The 19,988-nt window shown below is 43.6% G+C and overlaps 1 protein-coding gene across 1 annotated transcript; it reads left to right on the top strand.

Moving 5' to 3' along the window:
• The first annotated feature begins 5,115 nt into the window (after nt 1-5,115).
• On the top strand, nt 5,116-19,753 carry LOC126273044 (putative beta-carotene-binding protein). The gene is made up of 6 exons (XM_049976439.1): nt 5,116-5,210; nt 8,950-9,072; nt 14,404-14,554; nt 15,536-15,672; nt 17,263-17,415; nt 19,430-19,753. The coding sequence occupies exons 1-6, from the start codon at nt 5,138-5,140 to the stop codon at nt 19,627-19,629; spliced, it is 837 nt and encodes a 278-aa protein (XP_049832396.1). The 5' UTR covers nt 5,116-5,137; the 3' UTR covers nt 19,630-19,753.
• Nucleotides 19,754-19,988: the final 235 nt, after the last annotated feature.

Genomic DNA, 19,988 nt, shown 5'->3' with positions numbered 1-19,988 from the left:
CAGACAGACGGTGTTGCATCTCTCACACTGGGCAGTTAAGGACGGTTAGACACAGCTCTCATGTCTAGCTAGGAACAATGCACACTGTACTACACTGTCATCAACAATAAACACACCTGGTGCCCAGAGGTGTCTCGCATATGAGAGTGGCGTGAGAGCGCCTTGGAGTTCTCTGATGTCAGTATAACACTGACTATACTGGAAAATAGAAGAAGCTTTCACGTGCAGCGGCGTGAGAGCAATGGGTCATGCTGGCTTGTGTCCAGCAGGGTCTCATGGCTGTGTCTGCGATCACATCTGGTCGCATCAGCAACGGTGCCTAGATGAACACTTACTTCGAGAGGAATTTTTCAGGTGCCAAGTATGAATGGGAAACCGCCGCCTCATGCTTCAGGGCACCTGTGCGTCGTTTAAGAGCTGTTGGCCACATCACTTCACGGGACTGCAGGTAGCCTCCCGTACGGCCAACTGGACAGGGGGTGGTGGACGGTGCTTGTGCATGTTGATTGCGTGTCCATTGCACTATTTTGCAAGCAGGTCTGTAGGCTGTGCTAAGCGCTATTTGGACAGTTTACAAGTTGATTTCGTATTTGCACATCTGTGTACTCCATTATTTAGATTGAGATTGCATGTCTGTACTGAAATTATTTCGGTAATTTAGGAGTTTTTTGCATGTCTGCAGAGCGTTATTTAGGAGTAGTTTACAGGTCTGTGGGTTGTGTGGCATGAACCCAACAGTGTATGTTCTGTATCAGTGTGATAAATATACTCCATCCCTAAATATATTGTTCCAAAATAAATAAAGTACATTCCTTCTTTACTCTCTGCTGTAGCTCAGTGCAGGTTGAGTCATTTTCACTTCATTTTCCCCCTCCAGACCACCATATTGGATTACATCACAGGAGGGATGACAGCACCCTCTGGTGGTGGTACTGTGAACTAGGTTAGGTGGGCTCTGGGTCTCGTGGCGAACACACTGGATGGCTGTAGTGCCTCAAATTGTTTGAATAAAGACTGGTGCATGATTTCGACATTTGACAATTAGCAAGCATGTTTGCAGAATCTTTTGGTGGTTTGCGGGTCTGTAGGCTGTGTGATGTGACCCCAAGCATGTACGAGCATGTGTTTTGTATCAGTGTAATAAATATACTATCTCTCGAAATCTGTCCCTAAATAAATTGTTCCAAAATAAATAAAGTACACACCTTCCTCTCTCCAGCAGCCCATCATAGGTTGTGTCCTTTTCCCACCAATGCGTAGCAAGAGGTGGCGGTCGGGTGACTTAGATTAGTGGAGGTAGCCCACCAAAATTCAAACCTGGTGCCAGTTCCTAGGAAGAGGTGACCGTAGATTGACTTAGGGCAGTTGAGGCAGCGCAAGTGACCTATCTTCCCACAATTTTCATACGTCAGTAGATATAACCATTGTGTGATGCATTATCTTGTTGGAATTTGAACTTCCCGCCATTTTTCTGGCAGAGAGAAGCTGAGGGGTGTTAGGTTAGTGGAGGCAGCTCAATTGACCTATCTTCCTGCCAGAATCCGCCATCTTGGATGACATCACAGCAGCCATCTTGGATGATGTCATGCACTGTTGCCAAGTCTACACGCCACCATCTAGGATGATGTCATCGCCGCCATATTGGATACATCTGCCAATAATGGAAAGTGGCACAGAAACCGCCTTGCCCCAATACTATTGTCGCAGGTGGTGGGTGAATATACTTTATCTAAAACATGAGACTTCTTCATAGAATGAACATTGCAATTGCCATTCATTTAGACCTAGATGAGGATTAATAATACCATGATCAAATCTTCTGCATGGTATTCATTACATATCAGAAGAATCACAATATTTTTGTTCTAGTAAAGAAGCATAGTAGGACTACTCGTACCTACACTGAAGCGCCAAAGAAACTGGTACAGGCATATGTATTCAAATACAGAGATATTTAAATAGGTAGAATACAGCGCTACCTATATAGACAAAAAATGTCTGGTGCAGTTGTGAGATCGACTACTGATGCTGCAGGAGCAGGTTATAAGGATTTAAGTGATTCTGACTCTGGTGTTATAGTCGACATATGAGCTATAGGACACAGCATTTCCAAGGTAGCGATGAAGTGGGGATTTTCCCATACGACAATTTCACGAGTGTGCCATGAATATCAGGAATCCAATAAAACATCAAATCTCCAACTTTGCTTCTACCGGAAAAGATCCTGCAAAAACTGGACCAACGACAACTGAAGAAAATCGTTCAACGTGATAGAAGTGCAACCCTTGCGCAAATTGCTGTAGATTTCAGTGCTTGGCCATCAACAAGTGTCATCGTGCGAACCATTCAACGAAACATCATCGATAAGGGCTTTCGGAGCCAAAGGCTGCACAACACAAAGCTTTATACTTCGCCTGGGCCCGTGAACACCGACGTTGGACTGTTGTTGACTGGAAACATGTTTACTAGGTGGACGACTCTCGTTTCAAATTGTATCGAGCGTAGGGAGACAACCTCAAGAATCCATGGACCCTGCATGTCAGCAGAGACCGTGCAAGCCAGTGGAGGCTCTGTAATGGTGTGGGGCGTGTGCAGTTGAAGTGATATGGGACCCTGATACGTCTAGATGCGACTCTGACAGTTGCAGGTACGTAAGCATCCTTTTTGACCATTGTGTATTCCGACGGACTTGCAAAAATTCCAGCAGCACAATGCGACACCTCGCACGTTCAGAATTGTTACAGAGCGGCTCCAGGAACACTCTTCTGAGTTTAAGCGCTTCCGCTGTCACCAAACTCCCCAAACATAAACATTATTGAGCATATCTGCGATGCATTGCAACGTGCTGTTGTAACCTGCTTACGGATTTATGGACAGCCCTGCAGGTTTCATGGTGTCAATTCCCTCCAGCACTACTTCAGACACTATTCGGGTCCATGCCACGTGGCACTTCTGCGTGCTCGTGAAGGCCACACACGATATTAGTAGATGTACCCCTTTCTTTGGCTCTTCAGTGTATATTTTACCATACAGAGGAAGAGGAGAGAGTCATAAATTCCAAATAGCGTGAAACTGTTGAAGTACCTTGTAACGAATATACAATTTATCCGAGATCCCTAAAACTGACAGTCCATGCCCATTATGTAACAAGCAACCGTTTAGAATACTATTGGTGGAGAAATATCATGTCATGTTCGAAGGATGAGAGGTGATGGTTTACAGTTCTAGCAAACTATTACCCAGTGTCCAGTTTCATTAAATGCGACCCCCTGACGTCGTTGATGTTAGTAAGTCCTTTGTCTGGGGACACTTTGCTCCTAGAATCCCTTGGTACCATTAGAGAGTACGTTACTGCCTGACAGATAGTCCCCGCCTTCTCCCTGTCTTTTCCTTCCATAATCTTCTATGACACCATACATAAACAACACGTTACACTGCACAAGCACTCCTCGTAGTCATTTTCACAAAACATATCCACACTTTATAGAGCGAGGAAAAAAAGAGAGAGACCACCTCAGAATATCTATATATGAAGATCCTCTAACACTGGGCACAAAGATGATATTCTGAACAATGATTAGGAAGACACAAGTTTAGATTTCCCTATATGGCATGAATAATATGACTCTAAAAGGCTTGGAAACATAATATGGAGTAATGACTTGTGGTCTTCAGTCCGAAGACTCGTTTTTCGTTGCTCTCCATGCTACTCTCTCCTATGCAATCTCCTTCATCTCCGAGTAACTACTGAAACCGAAATCGATTTGACCGTGCTTGCTGTACTCGTCTCTTGGTCTCCACCTACGATTTTTACCGCCCACACTTCCCTTCATCACTACACGGGTGATCATTTGATGTCTCAGAATCTGTCGTATCAGCCAATCGCTTTTCCTTGTCAGGTTGTGCAACAAATTTCCTTTCTCCCCAGTTTTGTTCAGTACCTCCTCATTAGTTGCATAATCTTCGCATCTCTTCTTCAGCATTCGTCTGTAGCACCATAATTCAAAAGGCTCAATACTCTTGTTGCACCGCCCGCAATGGCCGAGCAGTTCTAGGCGCTTCAGTCCGGAACCGCGCGACCGCTACGGCCGCAGGTTCGAATCCTGCCTCGGGCATGGATGTGTGTGATGTCCTTAGGTTAGTTAGGTTTAAGTAGTTCGAAGTTCTAGGGGACTGAGCAGTTAAGTCCCATAGTGCTCAGAGCCATTTGAACCATTTCACACATTTTTTATTTTTGACCTAATGTAATCAGACGTTGTTTTTTATTGTACTAAATGATACAAATATGAAGTATGAAATGAATGTTAAGTAGCTGGAAATTAGATACATTTTAGAGGAGCCGGCCGAAGTGGTCGTGTGGTTCTAGGCGCTGCAGTCTGGAACCGCGATACCGCTACGGTCGCAGGTTCGAATCTTGCCTTGGGCATGGATGTGTCTGATGTCCTTAGGTTAGTTAGGGTTAAGTAGTTCTAAGTTCTAAGGGACTAATGACCTCAGATGTTAAGTCCCATAGTGCTCAGAGCCATTTTTTTTAGAGGAGGTAATGCGTGAAAATGCGAAGAAAAGCAAACCATACCGCAGGTGGACTAGCTTAGTGGTTTTTAAGGCAATGTTTCGCCGCATCATTAGCTGTTCTGTGATGAAAGGAAGAAAGAATTGGTGCACGTAAGATTATTTGTTAAACTCGAGGAAATAGCATAGTTCTAGATAGCTTTGAGTCGTAGAAATAGATTGTTCTTAGAACTTTCTCGCTGAGATATATATCCGCTTTGGATAAAAACGTCACCAGCCTCACGATGAAGTTTCAAGGTAGACCATAGTTGTTCTTGTAGGCGCGAAGTTTCGCCAATAACTGGAGGGCAGACGTACGCACGCACGTGCCGACCCACACACGAACACGGCAACACACACACACACACACGCAGACACACACCTGTCTCACACATACGCCCAACCGGCGGCGGCCTGCTATTGGCGCAGGCTGTTGTGTGTGCCGTTCAGGGACTACCTGACGGCGAATGTTGCGAAAGCAGTGGCTGTAGCCTGCTAACCGTGACTGGGGGGAAGGCGGGCTGCCCGTGTATAAATGGCGGTCCGGCCGAGGGCCAGGCAGCTTGCCCGCAGAGCAGCCGTCAACATGAGGACCGCCACCATCATCGCACTCGTCGCCGCCTCCATCGCCGCCGCGGTGGACGCCGGCGCCTACTTCGGTAAGTCGCCGGGGGAACCTGCGTCGGCTCAGCGTTATCACTCAGGGGCTCCTTTGGTAGGAACGATGTTCCTTCGACATCACTTTCCACCAGAAAACACCAATTATTAGAATATACTGCCTTCACCGTCAGTGAACACAAAAGTTCTTACAGGATATGTATTCGCAAATGCGAATATGAACCACCAAAGGCTTTATATTAGAATGACTAGAGAGAACTTAACGCGAGCGACCGCTTTAACCGCTTCGGCTATCAGTGCACGAATCACAATCAGACCCAAAATTCCATATATCGTCGTCCATGTGCCAAACCTGCACTCGTACGTTACTTACATTTTCCGTCCAGGAAGGACAAATTTATTGAGAGTCGAGGGCTGGTATTGGTGTATAAATACGAAATAGCAGTATCTCTGTTATTACGAACTACGGTTCAATGTTGCTACAGATATGCAAGTATTTACCTCGTTACGTTTCTTACGACTGGCCAATTTCAGCCTCATAGGCCATTCTCAACCTTTGTCTACAAAAGATCACAAATGCAGGAAATTTTATGTTTGGCTTATTAACATACTATAATACATGTGGTCCAGACTAAAATTCGTACTCAAAGGTACTAACAACATGTCGTAGTTTATCCGAGTATTAGCAGCTGTCAAGGCAGTTTCGAAAGCGATAACACGCAAATGCAAGTTGAAAATATAATATTAGCTAAGTAAAGGTCCTCGTTGAATCTATTGGCGCATTCCTGGACACTATATGTGCTCACTTTCGCAGTTACAATTAGTTCAATCCGCGATGGAACCAAACAAACCAAAGATACAGTATTATACATTGCTATGTTAACAAACCGAGTGATGCATAACACATCTCTATACGAATTGGCATATTTGAGGCGCGAATTTTAACAAACAAGTTTACTGTTAGTATTATTATTAAGATAGTAGACTCGTCTGCGAAATGCGACAAGTACAATATACAATGATCTGTTTAGCAACTAAACATCACCATCCTAATGTGTGGTGGTTAAACGGGAGGGACGTACTAAAATGAGGTTATTAAAATTAAGTACAACCCTCAGCTTTCAACTGACAATAGTTTACATTCAAAGGCTTGACAGTCATTTATAGTACAAAATTACCAGCTAATGCACAATTTATATACTACTTAATCTTATTTCTTAAATTCCAGCACTTCACCATTCCCATATACGAGTAGAACCCGTTGTCTTATTCACGCACAGTCAAGAAATTTCGCGTCCTGCTAACATCATCCAGAACACTTCTGTTGTTTTCGAAATTCTCTACATTATCTACACGTATCCCTATCGACTGATGTATTTGTTTCTCTTGATTTCAAATTCTTGTTCCTTCTTAGATTTCGACTTTCACAAGTATCACTTTCGTCAGTAGTGTGCTGCATAAAAATGTGTTCTGTTAATATTGTTATAGTAACAATACGTGTCGTCTTTTAGAATGTGACACATAATGCCTTCAGTCTTGGAGAACCGAAAAATCGTCGAATTTGCCGATAATTGAGACATACGTGCTTACCTAAAATGCTGGGTAACGTGTTTTAGTCTACAGACTTTCAGCTACATCTACACATTTTGTTTTTCTCTCTGTACTGTGTCAAGTGTTTTGTCTGTGTTAGCAGCCGTTTTAGAGTGTTCTATACTACCATTGGTACAAATTCCAGACAAGATTACACGAAATACGCTTGTCTTCAGCTGATGCAAACATAGTGCTAATCACTATCCAAGATACTACTTCTTACTTCCCTCTTGTACAATCCTAGTCTCTCTCTCTCTTTAGCTTAATAATTTGTGTTACGCGTGACAAAACCCCATACTTGAGCCCACAACATCTGATTCGCCTTTTAAATAGCAAAATAGGTTCCTTTTATGAAAAACGATGTAAATAAGACAGTAAAAGAATTTTAGTATTAACACGTATATTTTAAGAAGCTTCGGTCGTGGAAAGCGAACTAAATACGCGAGGAATAGAAATAAATGCGCGCCGTGTTTGTTCTGGCAGCGGTGACGAAAACAGAGAACACTAAATGTGAGGAGATTGTTGCGGGTTGTCAGGTCTTTCTGCATCTGTAAGTGTAAAGGAATATGCACTGACAGACGTGGTAAATAATACATCTTTATCCCAATATCAATAAACAGTTAATCAGTCTGTGTTATGCATTAAGACTGAATAATTTTCAATGGAAATAGCTGGGTGTGTAACCGCTTACGCACCTGCTGGCGGTGTAATTGGTTTCACAGTTTACTATTAGTTGGCAATACCTGTTACACTTTATGCTTTAAAACTGCGATTGTGCTACATTAACCTTTCTAACCGGCCCCTGTAATGTCCGGTCCACGTCGAGGTCTCGTAAACTGGAGGTCGCTGTTCCGTAACCGCCTGGAGCATGGCTATGTGTTTTCAAAGTGCCGTTACTATGTGCCTCATACACAGATCCAGCAGGTAGAAACGCATGCACGAAAGATGCTACTAAAATGCTGTGCGATACACAAACACAAAGATGGCTGACTTCGGAACTGGCACTGTACGCCGTAATTATTGTTCAGCTCCTGATCTATATTCATAAAGTAACTGCTCAGTGCTACTCGTACTAGCTTCGGATAATTACCCTCTAGTACATGCGTCACATATACTTGTATATCAAAATTCATCGTGTTGACATAAGATCCCTAACATGATAACTGATAACGTAGAAAATCAGTCATATTCAGCAGCATCGCTTGGAAATAGAAACTGGCATGCAGGAGCAGCACAAAGACAAAAACCTGCTCTGAATGTACCTCATCATTCATCTCACTAAAGTAGTGTTACCTACATGACAATATACTCGATCGTCGCCACGGAAGATTCGTTATAAACGTAAAATGGTCGAAGCATAAAATTACGCTCAGCAAAAAAAAATGTAAATTCCAATGTCCTTTACATGATTCTCTACAGCGTAACGTGGTAAACTTTTTACAGGTAAGTTGTGTTTCAGAATACATTTTGTTGGATATTTTCTTAATGTAAAGTAGTTATACAATTGCTAACTTGCGTACTTAGGAAAAATGCAGACTAAAGTAAATTATCCAGTCTTCGTCTTAATTTTAGTTCATGTTATTCGTGAGCTATTCCCGTCATTTATCCAGCACTATCTCAAACGTTAAGAAAATTTACGTTGAGAAAAATCGTAGAGACAAAATAACTTTAAGGAATTAGTAATACTATAACCCGTTACACGATTCTGAAATTCTCTAATGCGTCAAAGTTGCATTTAAATTTCTCAGCGAACACTTCAGGCACTTAATACGTTCTCAGTAAACTTTTCATAGACTGTGCATCCGATGGAGAGTAAAATAATCCTCATATTGCACGAACAGTCCACGGGTATACTGCCGGTTCATAGTGTCCAGCGGGCACAATATTTCGGCGATCAGACATGTCGCCATCGTCAGGTGCGCTGACGATGGTGACATGTCTGACCGCCGAAATATTGTGCCCGTTGGACATTATGATCCGGCAGTATACCCGTGGACTGTTCGAGCAATAAAACTGAAGAATCACAAATCCTCATATTTTTCATCTGAGAGTGAAACTGTCAAAAATACACATTTTTTTCTAAGAACCGTGGTCAACAGCGCACAGCTACCACACGACACACATTTACTGCTTTTCTTACAAATACCTCTACTGATTTGTTTCGACTCCTGAACGAAGTGTCTTTTTCAGCGCCGGCGGCTCTTTCAGCGCCGGCTTCTGGGCTGGGCGTCAAGGTGTGCGCCGATGACCAACCCGATGTGGCCATCTGTCGCAAGAACGCGCTGCAGCAGGCCATACCAATGCTGGCGCATGGTAAGTCTCACCAGCAAGTACAACAGTTATCGCCGAGCAGCGTAACTCTAGTTTTGGAAATGGAAATGAAGTCCTATGCTTCTTGGCAGAGCGTAGGGGAACAATTCGGGAGACCCGCACCGCCGTACAGGGCAAGGTCCTAATGGAGGTGGCATAGGGAAACCTTCCCGTGTCCAATGTCTTTCTGTCTGACTCGCACTCTGCCCAAGTATCTGTTTCTCCAGTCCTTTTCTTGCTATAACTTCTTCTTTCTTCCTGCTGTGAACGAGAGCGCCAGACGGTCCTACCACATGAATTACTTTTGATACTCATTTTCCACCAATGATACCGTAGAGCAGTACCTCGTGTATTTATATTTCCGTTCTCTGTAGGGTTAAATTTTCATTTATTTTGTTTATTTCTTCCTCTCAGTATTCGAGGACCCATAATAAATAAGGCTTAATGATAATGGTTCTCTTCTGCAGAGTCTTCCACTGGATTTTATCTATCATCTCCGTAACGCTTTCGCGATTACTAAATGATCCTGTAACGAAGCGCTCTGCTCTCCGTTGGATCTTCTCTATCTCTTCTATCAACCTTATCTGGTACGGATCCGACACTGCTGAGCAGTATTCAAGCAGTGGGCGAACAAGTGTACTGTATCCTACTTCGTTTGTTTTTGGATTGCGTTTCCTTAGGATTCTTCCAATGAATCTCAGTCTGGCATCTGCTTTATCGACGATCAACATTATATGATCATTCCATTTTAAATCACTCCTAATGCGTACTCCCAGATAATTTATGGAATTACTGCTTCCAGTTGCTGACCTGCTATATTGTAGCTTAATGATAAGGGATCTTTCTTTCTATGTATTCGCAGCACATTACAAGTGTCTGCATTGAGATTCAATTGCCATTCCCTGCACCATGCGTCAATTCGCTGCAGATCCTCCTGCATTTCAGTACAATTTTCCATTGTTACAACCTCTCGATATACCACAGCATCATCCGCAAAAAGCCTCAGTGAACTTCCGATCTCATCCACAAGATCATTTATGTACATTGTGTATAGCAACGGTCCTATGACACTCCCCTGCGGCACACCTGAAATCACTCTTACGTCGGAAGACTTCTCTCCATTGAGAATGACATGCTGCGTTGGTGCCACCAACTAATCTGACTTCCAAGACATAAAACCTTCGATTTATTCTTCCAAGAGGCGTGATGTGTTGTCTACTGCCTTCTCGTGAGTTATGGACACCTACAATAACAGCATTGCCTCACTTTACGTTTGATATTTTGGGGGCATAAGACAGAAGAACGTAAAAATAAGTGAATGTAGTATTACACTCCGTGCTCACCAATTACTACTTTCTGTACAACAGCAACATTCCTTTCATTTATTAAGGAACTCTGCTAATTATCTGAATATGCACTGAACTCATTTCCTCGCGAGGTTCAGCACTGTCAACAGTCGGAAGTGTAGAACGATTAACTCGCTACAATGAGGCCTAATTAGATTCTGAGGACAGGATCGGTGCAGAAGAATGAGGTAGGCAATCAGTCAAGATATTCTCGAAAAAACTGTCACGGCATTTGCCGGAAGTGTTTAAGGAAAAACATCTCGGCGACGAAATAGATCGCTACTCGTCCTGAATACGAGAGCACTACCTCAGAACTTGACCATACCGCTTGGCGTCAACCCTCGAGGAAGCTGCTTCTCAAAAACGCTCGCCATTCTTATTTGTCAGATAACATCATCTGTTGACGGGAAGTACGTGATGTCCAGACCTTGCAGATTGTAAGACAATGTCTAGCGCTTGTACGCTCTTGGGGATATTCTGTCTTCACAAAATTTGAATGGTGATTTTAAAATGTGACTGTGCACTTAAGCTAACTGTGCTAGCTACATTGAATATTTTCGTCTCGATGCTAACTGCATTCGAATAAAAGTTGTTGAAAGCACTCGCTAATTGAGAACAAGCACGGAGTTCAAGGGGATCCAGCTTTGATAATGTAATATTAGTTCACTACAAGTGTCGTTCAGTTACTTCGCAAATGATACTGGGAGCACGTTCGCACAGCTCAGCACGTGGACCGTAAAGCCGAGTCGTTTCAAAGTGAGAGCAGCTGACAGCGCAACTGGTTTCGTGAGCCCGGCTTCAGTTCTATAGAACGGCACATCTTACACGGATAGTAACGTGGATATGACTGGATAGCAAGTGCATTACTCTCCCAGCTGGTCTGCAAACACGTCCACAACCTCTTGTAGCGGGCACGGGGCCAGTGTCTGCGTTCCCGACAACAGCTCTAGGAAGGTCACCCTCAGCGCCTGGACATATACGCTCTACTACTTCGTTTCTCATCAAGGACGCTGTCAGTGGTATCGAAACTGCTGAAGCAATAAACGGGCACTGACCAGGATATAGTAGACTACAGTTACGTGTCTATTGAATTCTGTGTCAGGTGGGCCATATCTTAAATATGCAAAAACGTCGCTGTTCGCGGCAGTGAAGGCAATATACACTGGTGTGCAAAACTTAAGATGAAAGAAACGTTCGCATGATGTGTCACAGCCAAGTAACATAGCTCGTTGGAACTTGGACCGAACATAGAAACAACACCAACAGTATAGTACAGAAGGTAACTAGAGGAAATACGCTATGAGACAGACAAAAGTGACACTTTTATTCAATGACAATAACTACACTGCAGTCACCACGAATTATGATGGTCCGCTAGATATTACTAAATTCGGGTCATGGTTCTTAAAAGGGTGTGTGATCGACACGGACTACAGTAAATGCTCTTCAACAAGCTGACGTGCTGGCCACGGCGTCGTTAAGGAGTTCATGTGGTGCGGTGTTCCATTGCTCCGCCAGCGAGGTTGACGATTGACGCATGGTCGTTGGTGCATGTGGACATGCTGCGATATGTCTCCCCCACGCTGCGATATGTCTCCCCCACGCTGCGATATGTCTCCCCCATGCTGCGATATGTCTCCCCGATGCATACTACGAGTGCTCCATGTGATTTAAGTCGGAGGAATGGGTAGGCCAATCCAAAGGCCGAACATCCTCTTATCTACATCTACATTATGCTCCGCCAGCCATCTAATGGTGTGTGGCGGAGGGCACTTTCGGTACCACTATAATGCGTGGGAAGACAATACGCGAGGTATATGTGGGAGGAAGTAATATGTCGTCCGACTGCTCCTAAAAAAGCTGTCCAGAAGTTTCAACAGTAAATCTATCCGTGATTCACAACGCCTCTCTTGTAACGTCTGCGAGTTTGTTTAGCATCTCCGTAAAGCTCTCTCGCCAGCTAAACGATCCCGTAACGAAACGCGCCGCTTTTCGTTGGATCTTCTCTATCTCCTCTAACAGTCCTACCTGATAGAGATCCCACATACATGAACTACACTAAAGAATCGGTCGAACAATCAGATGAGTTAAATTTCCTTAAGATTCTTCCAGTGAATCTGTGTAGAGTGTTTGCTTTTCCCACTATCTGTTTTATGTGGTCATTCCACTTAAGGTCACTCTGGATAGTTACGCCTAGATATTTTACGGCAGACACTGTCTCTAGCTATTTGTCATCAATAGTGTAGCTGTACAGTAGTGAATTTCTTTTCAGATGTATCCGCAATATCTTACTTTTATTTACTTTCAGTGTCAACTGACAGAGCCTGCACCATTCAGCAATTCTCTGCAGGTCGTTCTACAAATTCTTACTATCTTCTGGCATTGCTACTTTGGTAGAGACAACTTCATCATCTGCGAATAGCCTTAAAGAGCATCCGACACTTTCAACTAGATCATTCATATATATTGTCAACAGCAACGGTCCTATAACACTGTGGTACTCCGGATATTACCTTTACATCTGTCGATTTTGTTCCGTTTGTTACGATTTTGTTTCGTTGAATGAGCTTCTCCACCTGCGCAGTTAATTGCGTTGGCGCTTTGCCGTTCACAGCTTAAGTCAGGGCCGAACGCAACACCGAAAAGACGTACATGCGAAAGGAGTACAGTGTTACAGTAACACGACCAGTGAGCGTACTATATTCAAAGATTTAGACACCATTTCGCTCATGTAATACTATACGTACCATCACCAGAACACCTAGACCACCAAAACGATCATGCTCGACAATGTTCATGCGTGCTTTACGTGTTCCCAGTTGTCGCCATACGGGCGTACCACCAGAATCTCTAGTCTGACTGAACCTGCTCTCATCCGACCACACTCCTTGTTGGTTCAGTCCCTATGCTGTTGGCACCATCACAACGGTGCTGCCAATGATCGGATGTCAACGGGGCGCACTGTACTGGTCTTCGTACCCCTATTCAGCTTCCGTGCCACTGTGGAGCTTGAGATTACGTGCCGTGCAGTCCTGTTAAATGTGATTGCAATTGCACATTACTGTTTGACGTAGGTTCTCTTTCTGCCCGTTCCATTATGTAGCAATCATCTTCTGTCGAAGTTGACGCTGGTGGACTCCTATCCCATGGGTTGGAACGCTGCCCATACATCTGAAGCAGTGCTGTGAGCAATACCAAATTCTAAGGGTACAATCGTCACACTTCGTCCTGCTTCCAGTTTCCCAATCATTCTTCCCGTGTGGTTTCAACCATGTGTTGTCTCTGGGACTTGCTGTAATAAAGAGCACCACCACAATACACCATAACTGCTCTCTGATTGAGACCTCCTTTCTTTTCCCGTTCCTTCTTTTGCCTCGTGTTGCAGGGCCAGCCCATTTGACGTTATAGGCACGCTGACTTCACATCAAGTGACGCCCAGATTTCTGAGCACGACTAGGAGACCTTTGGCCACATGGTCCCGCAGTTTCATTCACTTTCACCGAGTTGATACTATGTTATGCTACTTCATCTATCCTTAAGTTTCGCAGAGCAGTGTACGTTTAGAAGTACGTCGTATGTGTACTAGTATGTTCCTTGCGTAGATGGCTGTAGCGAATGGCTGCAGTACATACGTTGTGTTCTTATAAAAAATTTGCTGCTCGCACAACGGCTACCCCTCTCTCGCAGCATTGAGATTAAAGTTCCCATCCGACGGAAACATCAACACTGTCGCATAGCTTCACTGCAGGAGGAAATGCAGGGATGTTGTCCTTAGACACATGATATTGGCACACAGTCGGATGGTCAAACACTATGTATCCTTATCTTTCCTCCCTTACCTCCCAGACAAGCGATGAAAATTTCTACCAAACCCGTAAGGAAAGGATTCGGAAAACAATACAGACACATTTAACCTTTCCTAAAGAAAGTTTAGTCCTCAAGACACGCCCTCTTTCACGTCATATATCCAACACATTTCGCTTTCCAGGTATACCGAGCATCGGCGCATCGCCAATTGACCCCCTGGACAACCTGCCGCCGCTAGTGTTCAACGTGAACCAGCCTGGCATCACCATTAACTTCGAGCTCAAGAACAGCAGGATGCTGGGACACGGACGCGCTGTTCTGGAGGATCTCAAGTGAGTATCCGTCCCTTGTTGTAAGTTGATCTTGTAAGTGTAACACCTTCCATGCGTGCCACAATTCTTCTTCATTGTGGCTACAAGAGCCATAAATTTATTAAATGATGGCGAAGTTTTCCATTTAAGCTGTCATACATTTAAACTTTAACGTAAAGTTTGCTATGTTGACCTAGTGTATGAAAAAGTCTTAATAATGTTTCACTGGAAGTAAGCTACATTCAGATATTACAGATTCTGATAACGGTTTGAAAATGAACGCAGTTGTTCGAAACCACGCTCCATTGAAGACGCAACTGTGATACAAAACTATGTAAATAATAAATAAAGCATTCTGTTCCGCCTTAGTTTAATGTTACATTTTATACTGTAGTCTACCCGAAATCAACAGGCACTCACTTTCATCCTCCTCTCAAGCAGTTAATCAAATCATTTGCTGTTACCCATTTGCATTAGAGGCTTCAATGTCGTCTCATACAACTGATGAGCAGAAAATGTTACATTCATGAAGTGAGATTTCCTTTTCCTTCGCTTTTATGGTACTACTGCTTTACAGTAAGATATTAACTTTCACTAAGAGCGTCTCTCATTTCTGTGTCCTCCATCGCGTTTTTTCGTAAATCCGCTCACTTCTGTGCACATACTGCCCTACAATATTCATCCACTTAATTTTAAACTAACCAGTGTGTGCAAAAGAACTGACCATTTTTTCCGTTCCTCGATTTTTTTTTGTAAATAGCTCTCCGAATCATTCACTGATTTCACCATTTTACTACTACTGAAGTAAGCATCAGACTTGCTTGATCCACTATTATGACTATTATCCAATAATGTTAGGAAACAATTTAGACAGTACAAAACTTAATCGTAACCAAGATATCGCATTCTACTCACATGACACTGACATCTCGGCTTTTCAGTTTCCTTGTGCTTTAGATAATAGGTGAAATGAGCAAAGAACATTTGTTTGTATTTTTGCAGCGTGGACACAAATGCGGTCACCATTCGCGTGCTGACCCACGTCCCTGGCGAGTTCATTTTCGACGGTGACCATACCATCGATGCCTACGTCTTTGGCGTGCCTTACAAGGGCAGTGGACGATTCACGCTTGTCGAAAGTAAGTAAAAACAGTGTGATATCAGGAAAGGTGTAAGGGAGGGTTCCGCCACCATCTATCTTACTTGTGAAAGAAGTAAGAGAGTAATTCGAAGAAGACTTGAAATACGAAAAAGAATGTTCCCTACAACATTAACAGAGTAGTCTTGAATCTTCTGGCCCAAACTAAGAAGCGTAAAGGCAATATATTTGAAAGTTACAGTACCTGATCAAAATCATCTGGACACTCTTTTGTATTGCGGAATTGAACACTACATGTGACAAGACGTGTAACCGCCAACATAAAGGGAGGCGAGGAGTATTGTGTTGTAGGTAGTGAAGCAGTAACAAAAGAATGGGTCGGTCGAGAGTGCTATATATATATATATGAATGTGTCACCTGAGTAACAAATCCATGAGGGACGTTTTAACCATTCCAAGGATATCGTAGGATACCGTTGGCCATCTTATTATGTATCGTAAATGCAAAGGAATAATCAAAGCTAACGAAGATCAGAAATATTTTATGTATTGACGGGTAGGGAGCGTCGAACATTGTGCAGGGTGGATGCAATCACTGATGAGTTCAAAAGTGCTACCAACAGACATGCTAGCACAACTACTGTGCTTAGGAAGTTATAAAGAATGGGGTACAATGGTCGGGCAGCTACTCATAAGCCATACATTTGTGTTGTCAGTGTCAGACGAAACTTGAGGCGGTGCAAAGAGCAATGCCATATAGTATTGGGTGACTGGAAACAAGTGATTTGGAGTAAAGAATCACACAGTATCCTGTGGCAATTCCACACTGCATTATTTGGCAATCCGATGAAAGGGTTTAGATTGGGCGAAAGCCTGAAGACGTTACCTGCTGTGATGTGTAATCCCAACAGAGCACTGCGAAGAGGGTGATGTTACTGAATGGGAGTATTTCTTGTGGCTTGGGTGTGGTGCCCTTACGACACTTAAAAGAACGCTAAATACAGAAGAATATGAACACAGTTCACACCATTGTGTGCTGCGTACAGTGGATGAGCAGCTCGGGGACTGACTGTTAGTATCAGCATGACAGTGTATCGGCGTGACTCAATCTGTGAGGCAATTATTTGTGGACAAAATCATTTCTGAAACAGCGGGCCTGCTCAGAGTCCCGACCTGAACTCAATGAAGCGTCTTTGAGATGAGTTAGGACGTGGATTTTCCTCCGGACTGCATTGTCCAACATCACTACCTTCTCTTGATGAGACTGTTGAGGGAGGTCAGTCATGATGATGTGCAAACACACCCCATGTTAATGTCCACTAAGAGGTGCACGGATACTTTTCATCACGTGCGTGCCTTTAATTTACATGCCTGGTAAACAGTAATAGCAATTTCTCTTTTAAGCAGTTCAAATAAGTAGACACGAATGACGTTGTGGAGAGAGATTAGCTGTGGGGAAGGGGTGGGAGGGGGAGGGGCGGGGTTCGGGATAACTTAAGGAGAGAAGGGGCTTGTTTCTCCGCCTGTTGTTTAAGTATCCACTTGGCAGCTTACCAGTCGACATTTTAGGATGTTGGTGACGTCGAAGTCTTTGGATAATTGTTTACGAAGGGTTATTCTCTGTCCGCAGTCGACTCCGGCGTGGAGATGATCTACTCCGGCCACCCCGTGCCGGGCCCTGACGGCCGCACCTACCTGCAGCTGACGAGCGGCGAGTGCAAGCTGGACTACGGAGCGACCACATACAAGCTCACCGGTGTCTACGGAGACTACCCTCCATTTGGTAAGTCTCAAAATCTGTTGCACTTGACTGACATTACTTGATGAGCCACAATTGCGCAAAAACGATGCGTATGTGCAGTTTTAGGAACAGACTCCATTACACATTTAAAATAAAACATAGTAGTATTAGATAATAAGATGAGAAGAACGATCCAGATGGAGAGTTGAGAACCCACCCACAGCAAGGCCCGATAGTAATGTTTGGCCAACTCTCTAAATTTTGTACAGATGGCGTCCATTAAAAGTGTTTATAGACGACCTTGCTGTAAATAGGAGGTGTGTGGAAGTAGGCTATTAGGGCAATAGGGACTCTACCTAGACCTCAGCCCGTCACTGTTGTGCAGTGATACGTACGTCGTTTTCTAAAAAGAAAAAGGAGTAAGATCTGTATCGGGTTTTTCTCTAGTGACATGCCTTCCTCAGGAAGCTAGAGGTACCACTAATTACGCACATGTAGCGAAACATCTCGTCGCTTACTGTTGTGAAAGGTGTTCAATTAACTTCTTTTGAGAGCCCATGTTGGAACTCCTGAACTGAAACAAACTGTCACTTTTTGAAAATGGCAATGGTCCCAGGTTAGACAACCAGATCGGTGCACAATTTAATAATCTTCTCGTGTGTATACAACCCATATTATTATGTGCTTTTACTTTCTTCCGAGAGCCAAAGTCTTATAGTTGCCAAATAATTCAGTACCACACATTCTAATGAAAATAATGTTCAGAAAAAAATTTCTCACTTCAGCGGAGTGCACGCCGATTTGAAAATTTCTGTTAGTTCAAAGCAGTGTGCCGCACCGGTACTCGAACCTAGGACATCTACCATAAGCGAGCAACTGCTCTCTCAGGTGTGCTATCCAAACCCTACTCACGACTCGCCCGCACAGCTTTACTTCCGTCAGCACATCCTCTCCTGCCTTCCAAACTTCAGAGAGCTTCTCCTGCATGGCTTGCGGAACTAGCAACTCCTGGAAGAGACGATATTGCGGAGAAATGGTTCCACGCCCTAAGCCCGAGTCCAGTTCCAACACGGAGTTTCATGACTTTGCTGTGTCGGAACAACCCATATTATTAAATGCTCCTTGGTAGTATTATGAAGCTAAATTTCCGTGTCGATTCCTTCAGTAATGTTTGCAGTAAAGGTGCCCATTCGTAATATTTTCTATGTGAGTTCAGTACCTACCAAGCGTCGGTCAGTTGGTCTAAACAGTATAGGACTTGAACTGCATAGCAAGATCGAATTACACTCAGTTTTAAGTATGGTAGTATGGAGTTTCCTTTCAGTACTTTTTAACTCGAGTATGGGGTTGTTTTATATTCTTTGAACTGAATACGTACTTACGTGCACAGTATCACTGAAGAATACAATTTCATTCTTAAATTCAGTAACGTACTATGTAAATGTGCAGTTTACCCGAGGGTTCCGTACTGGTAAGTACGACTTACATTCGAGTAAGATGAAGAGAAGAGCTAGAGATTAAATACATAGAAACTTTTGTCACAACAAAAAAACACATTTCAATAATCGGTTAAATGAAATACTGTGTTATTAAGAAGACAGTTTGAAAAGAAAAGGAACATAGGCCCACCAAGTTTTTGAAACACGGGGCTCTTCTTGCAGAAGGAGCAAAAAAAAAGGAAAAAACATAACTCAATATTCCTCTCCCATTTCACGATGCGAAGAACAGCTCTGGAGACCATCGGATTTGAAATATATGCTTCTGTCAGACATTCCCTTTGTGGAAACAGGCGTTTAATACACAACACTTTACTTTAGCTACTCTTCTTGTTTTAGGTAAATACCATATTCGCTTCCTCAACTGTCCTCCCCAGCAATAGATTGACAGATTCTGAAGGTGAATTACCTTGTACGTAACGGATGTAAACACAACTCTGAAATTACTTGTCTTTCGATAATACAGCAGTAATTTTGTTCCGTTACACTCCGATGTCGAGTCCCTCTAACGTGGTGCGGCGTTTGCAAGTGTGACGTATTTCTGTGTCCGCTGTGCGCAGTGGAGGCCCTGGGCAAGTTCATCACGGAGGTGACGTCCCCCGTGGTGGAGAAGCTGATCGCGCCGCCCGTGGAGGCGTGGATGGCCGACATCTACCGCAGCCGCGCCCAGCAGGTGTTCAGCACGGTGCCCTTCGACGTCATCTTCCCCAAGACGCTGGCCATCGACGGCTTCTACAGGGCCTTCTACCCGCACTACTAGGGTGGTTGTTGCCAAACAACCTTTTAATGTTACCAAATAGTATATTCGTACATCATTATCGACGAATGTCATAAATATTTGATTATAACAACTTAATCAAAAAATAAAAAAGTATAATACCCCATATCAGTGTGATTATTTACTTCTCTGTTCAAAATTGTTCAAATGGCTCTGAGCTCTATGGGACTTACATCTGTGGCCATCAGTCCCCTAGAACTTAGAACTACTTAAACCTAACTAACCTAGGGACATCACACACATCCATGCCCGAGGCAGGATTCCAACCTGCGACTGGAGCGGTCGCGCAGTTCCAGACAGAAGCGCCTAGAACTGCTCGGACACAGCGGCCGGCTTACTTC

The sequence above is a fragment of the Schistocerca gregaria genome, chromosome 5, assembly GCF_023897955.1.
Source record: "Schistocerca gregaria isolate iqSchGreg1 chromosome 5, iqSchGreg1.2, whole genome shotgun sequence".
NCBI lineage: Eukaryota > Metazoa > Arthropoda > Insecta > Orthoptera > Acrididae > Schistocerca > Schistocerca gregaria.
The sequence above is the reverse complement of the archived record's forward strand: the minus strand, read 5'-3'. Positions and strand labels throughout refer to the sequence as shown.

What these genes read in the sequence shown, in the direction of transcription:
- LOC126273044 (XM_049976439.1), top strand. Translation starts at nt 5,138, where the DNA reads ATGAGGACCGCCACCATCATCGCACTCGTCGCCGCCTCCATCGCCGCC. An exon ending in CATACCAATGCTGGCGCATG is followed by an intron (nt 9,073 to 14,403) that starts GTAAGTCTCACC and finishes TTCGCTTTCCAG; the next exon opens with GTATACCGAGCATCGGCGCA. An exon ending in CGGAGACTACCCTCCATTTG is followed by an intron (nt 17,416 to 19,429) that starts GTAAGTCTCAAA and finishes CGCTGTGCGCAG; the next exon opens with TGGAGGCCCTGGGCAAGTTC.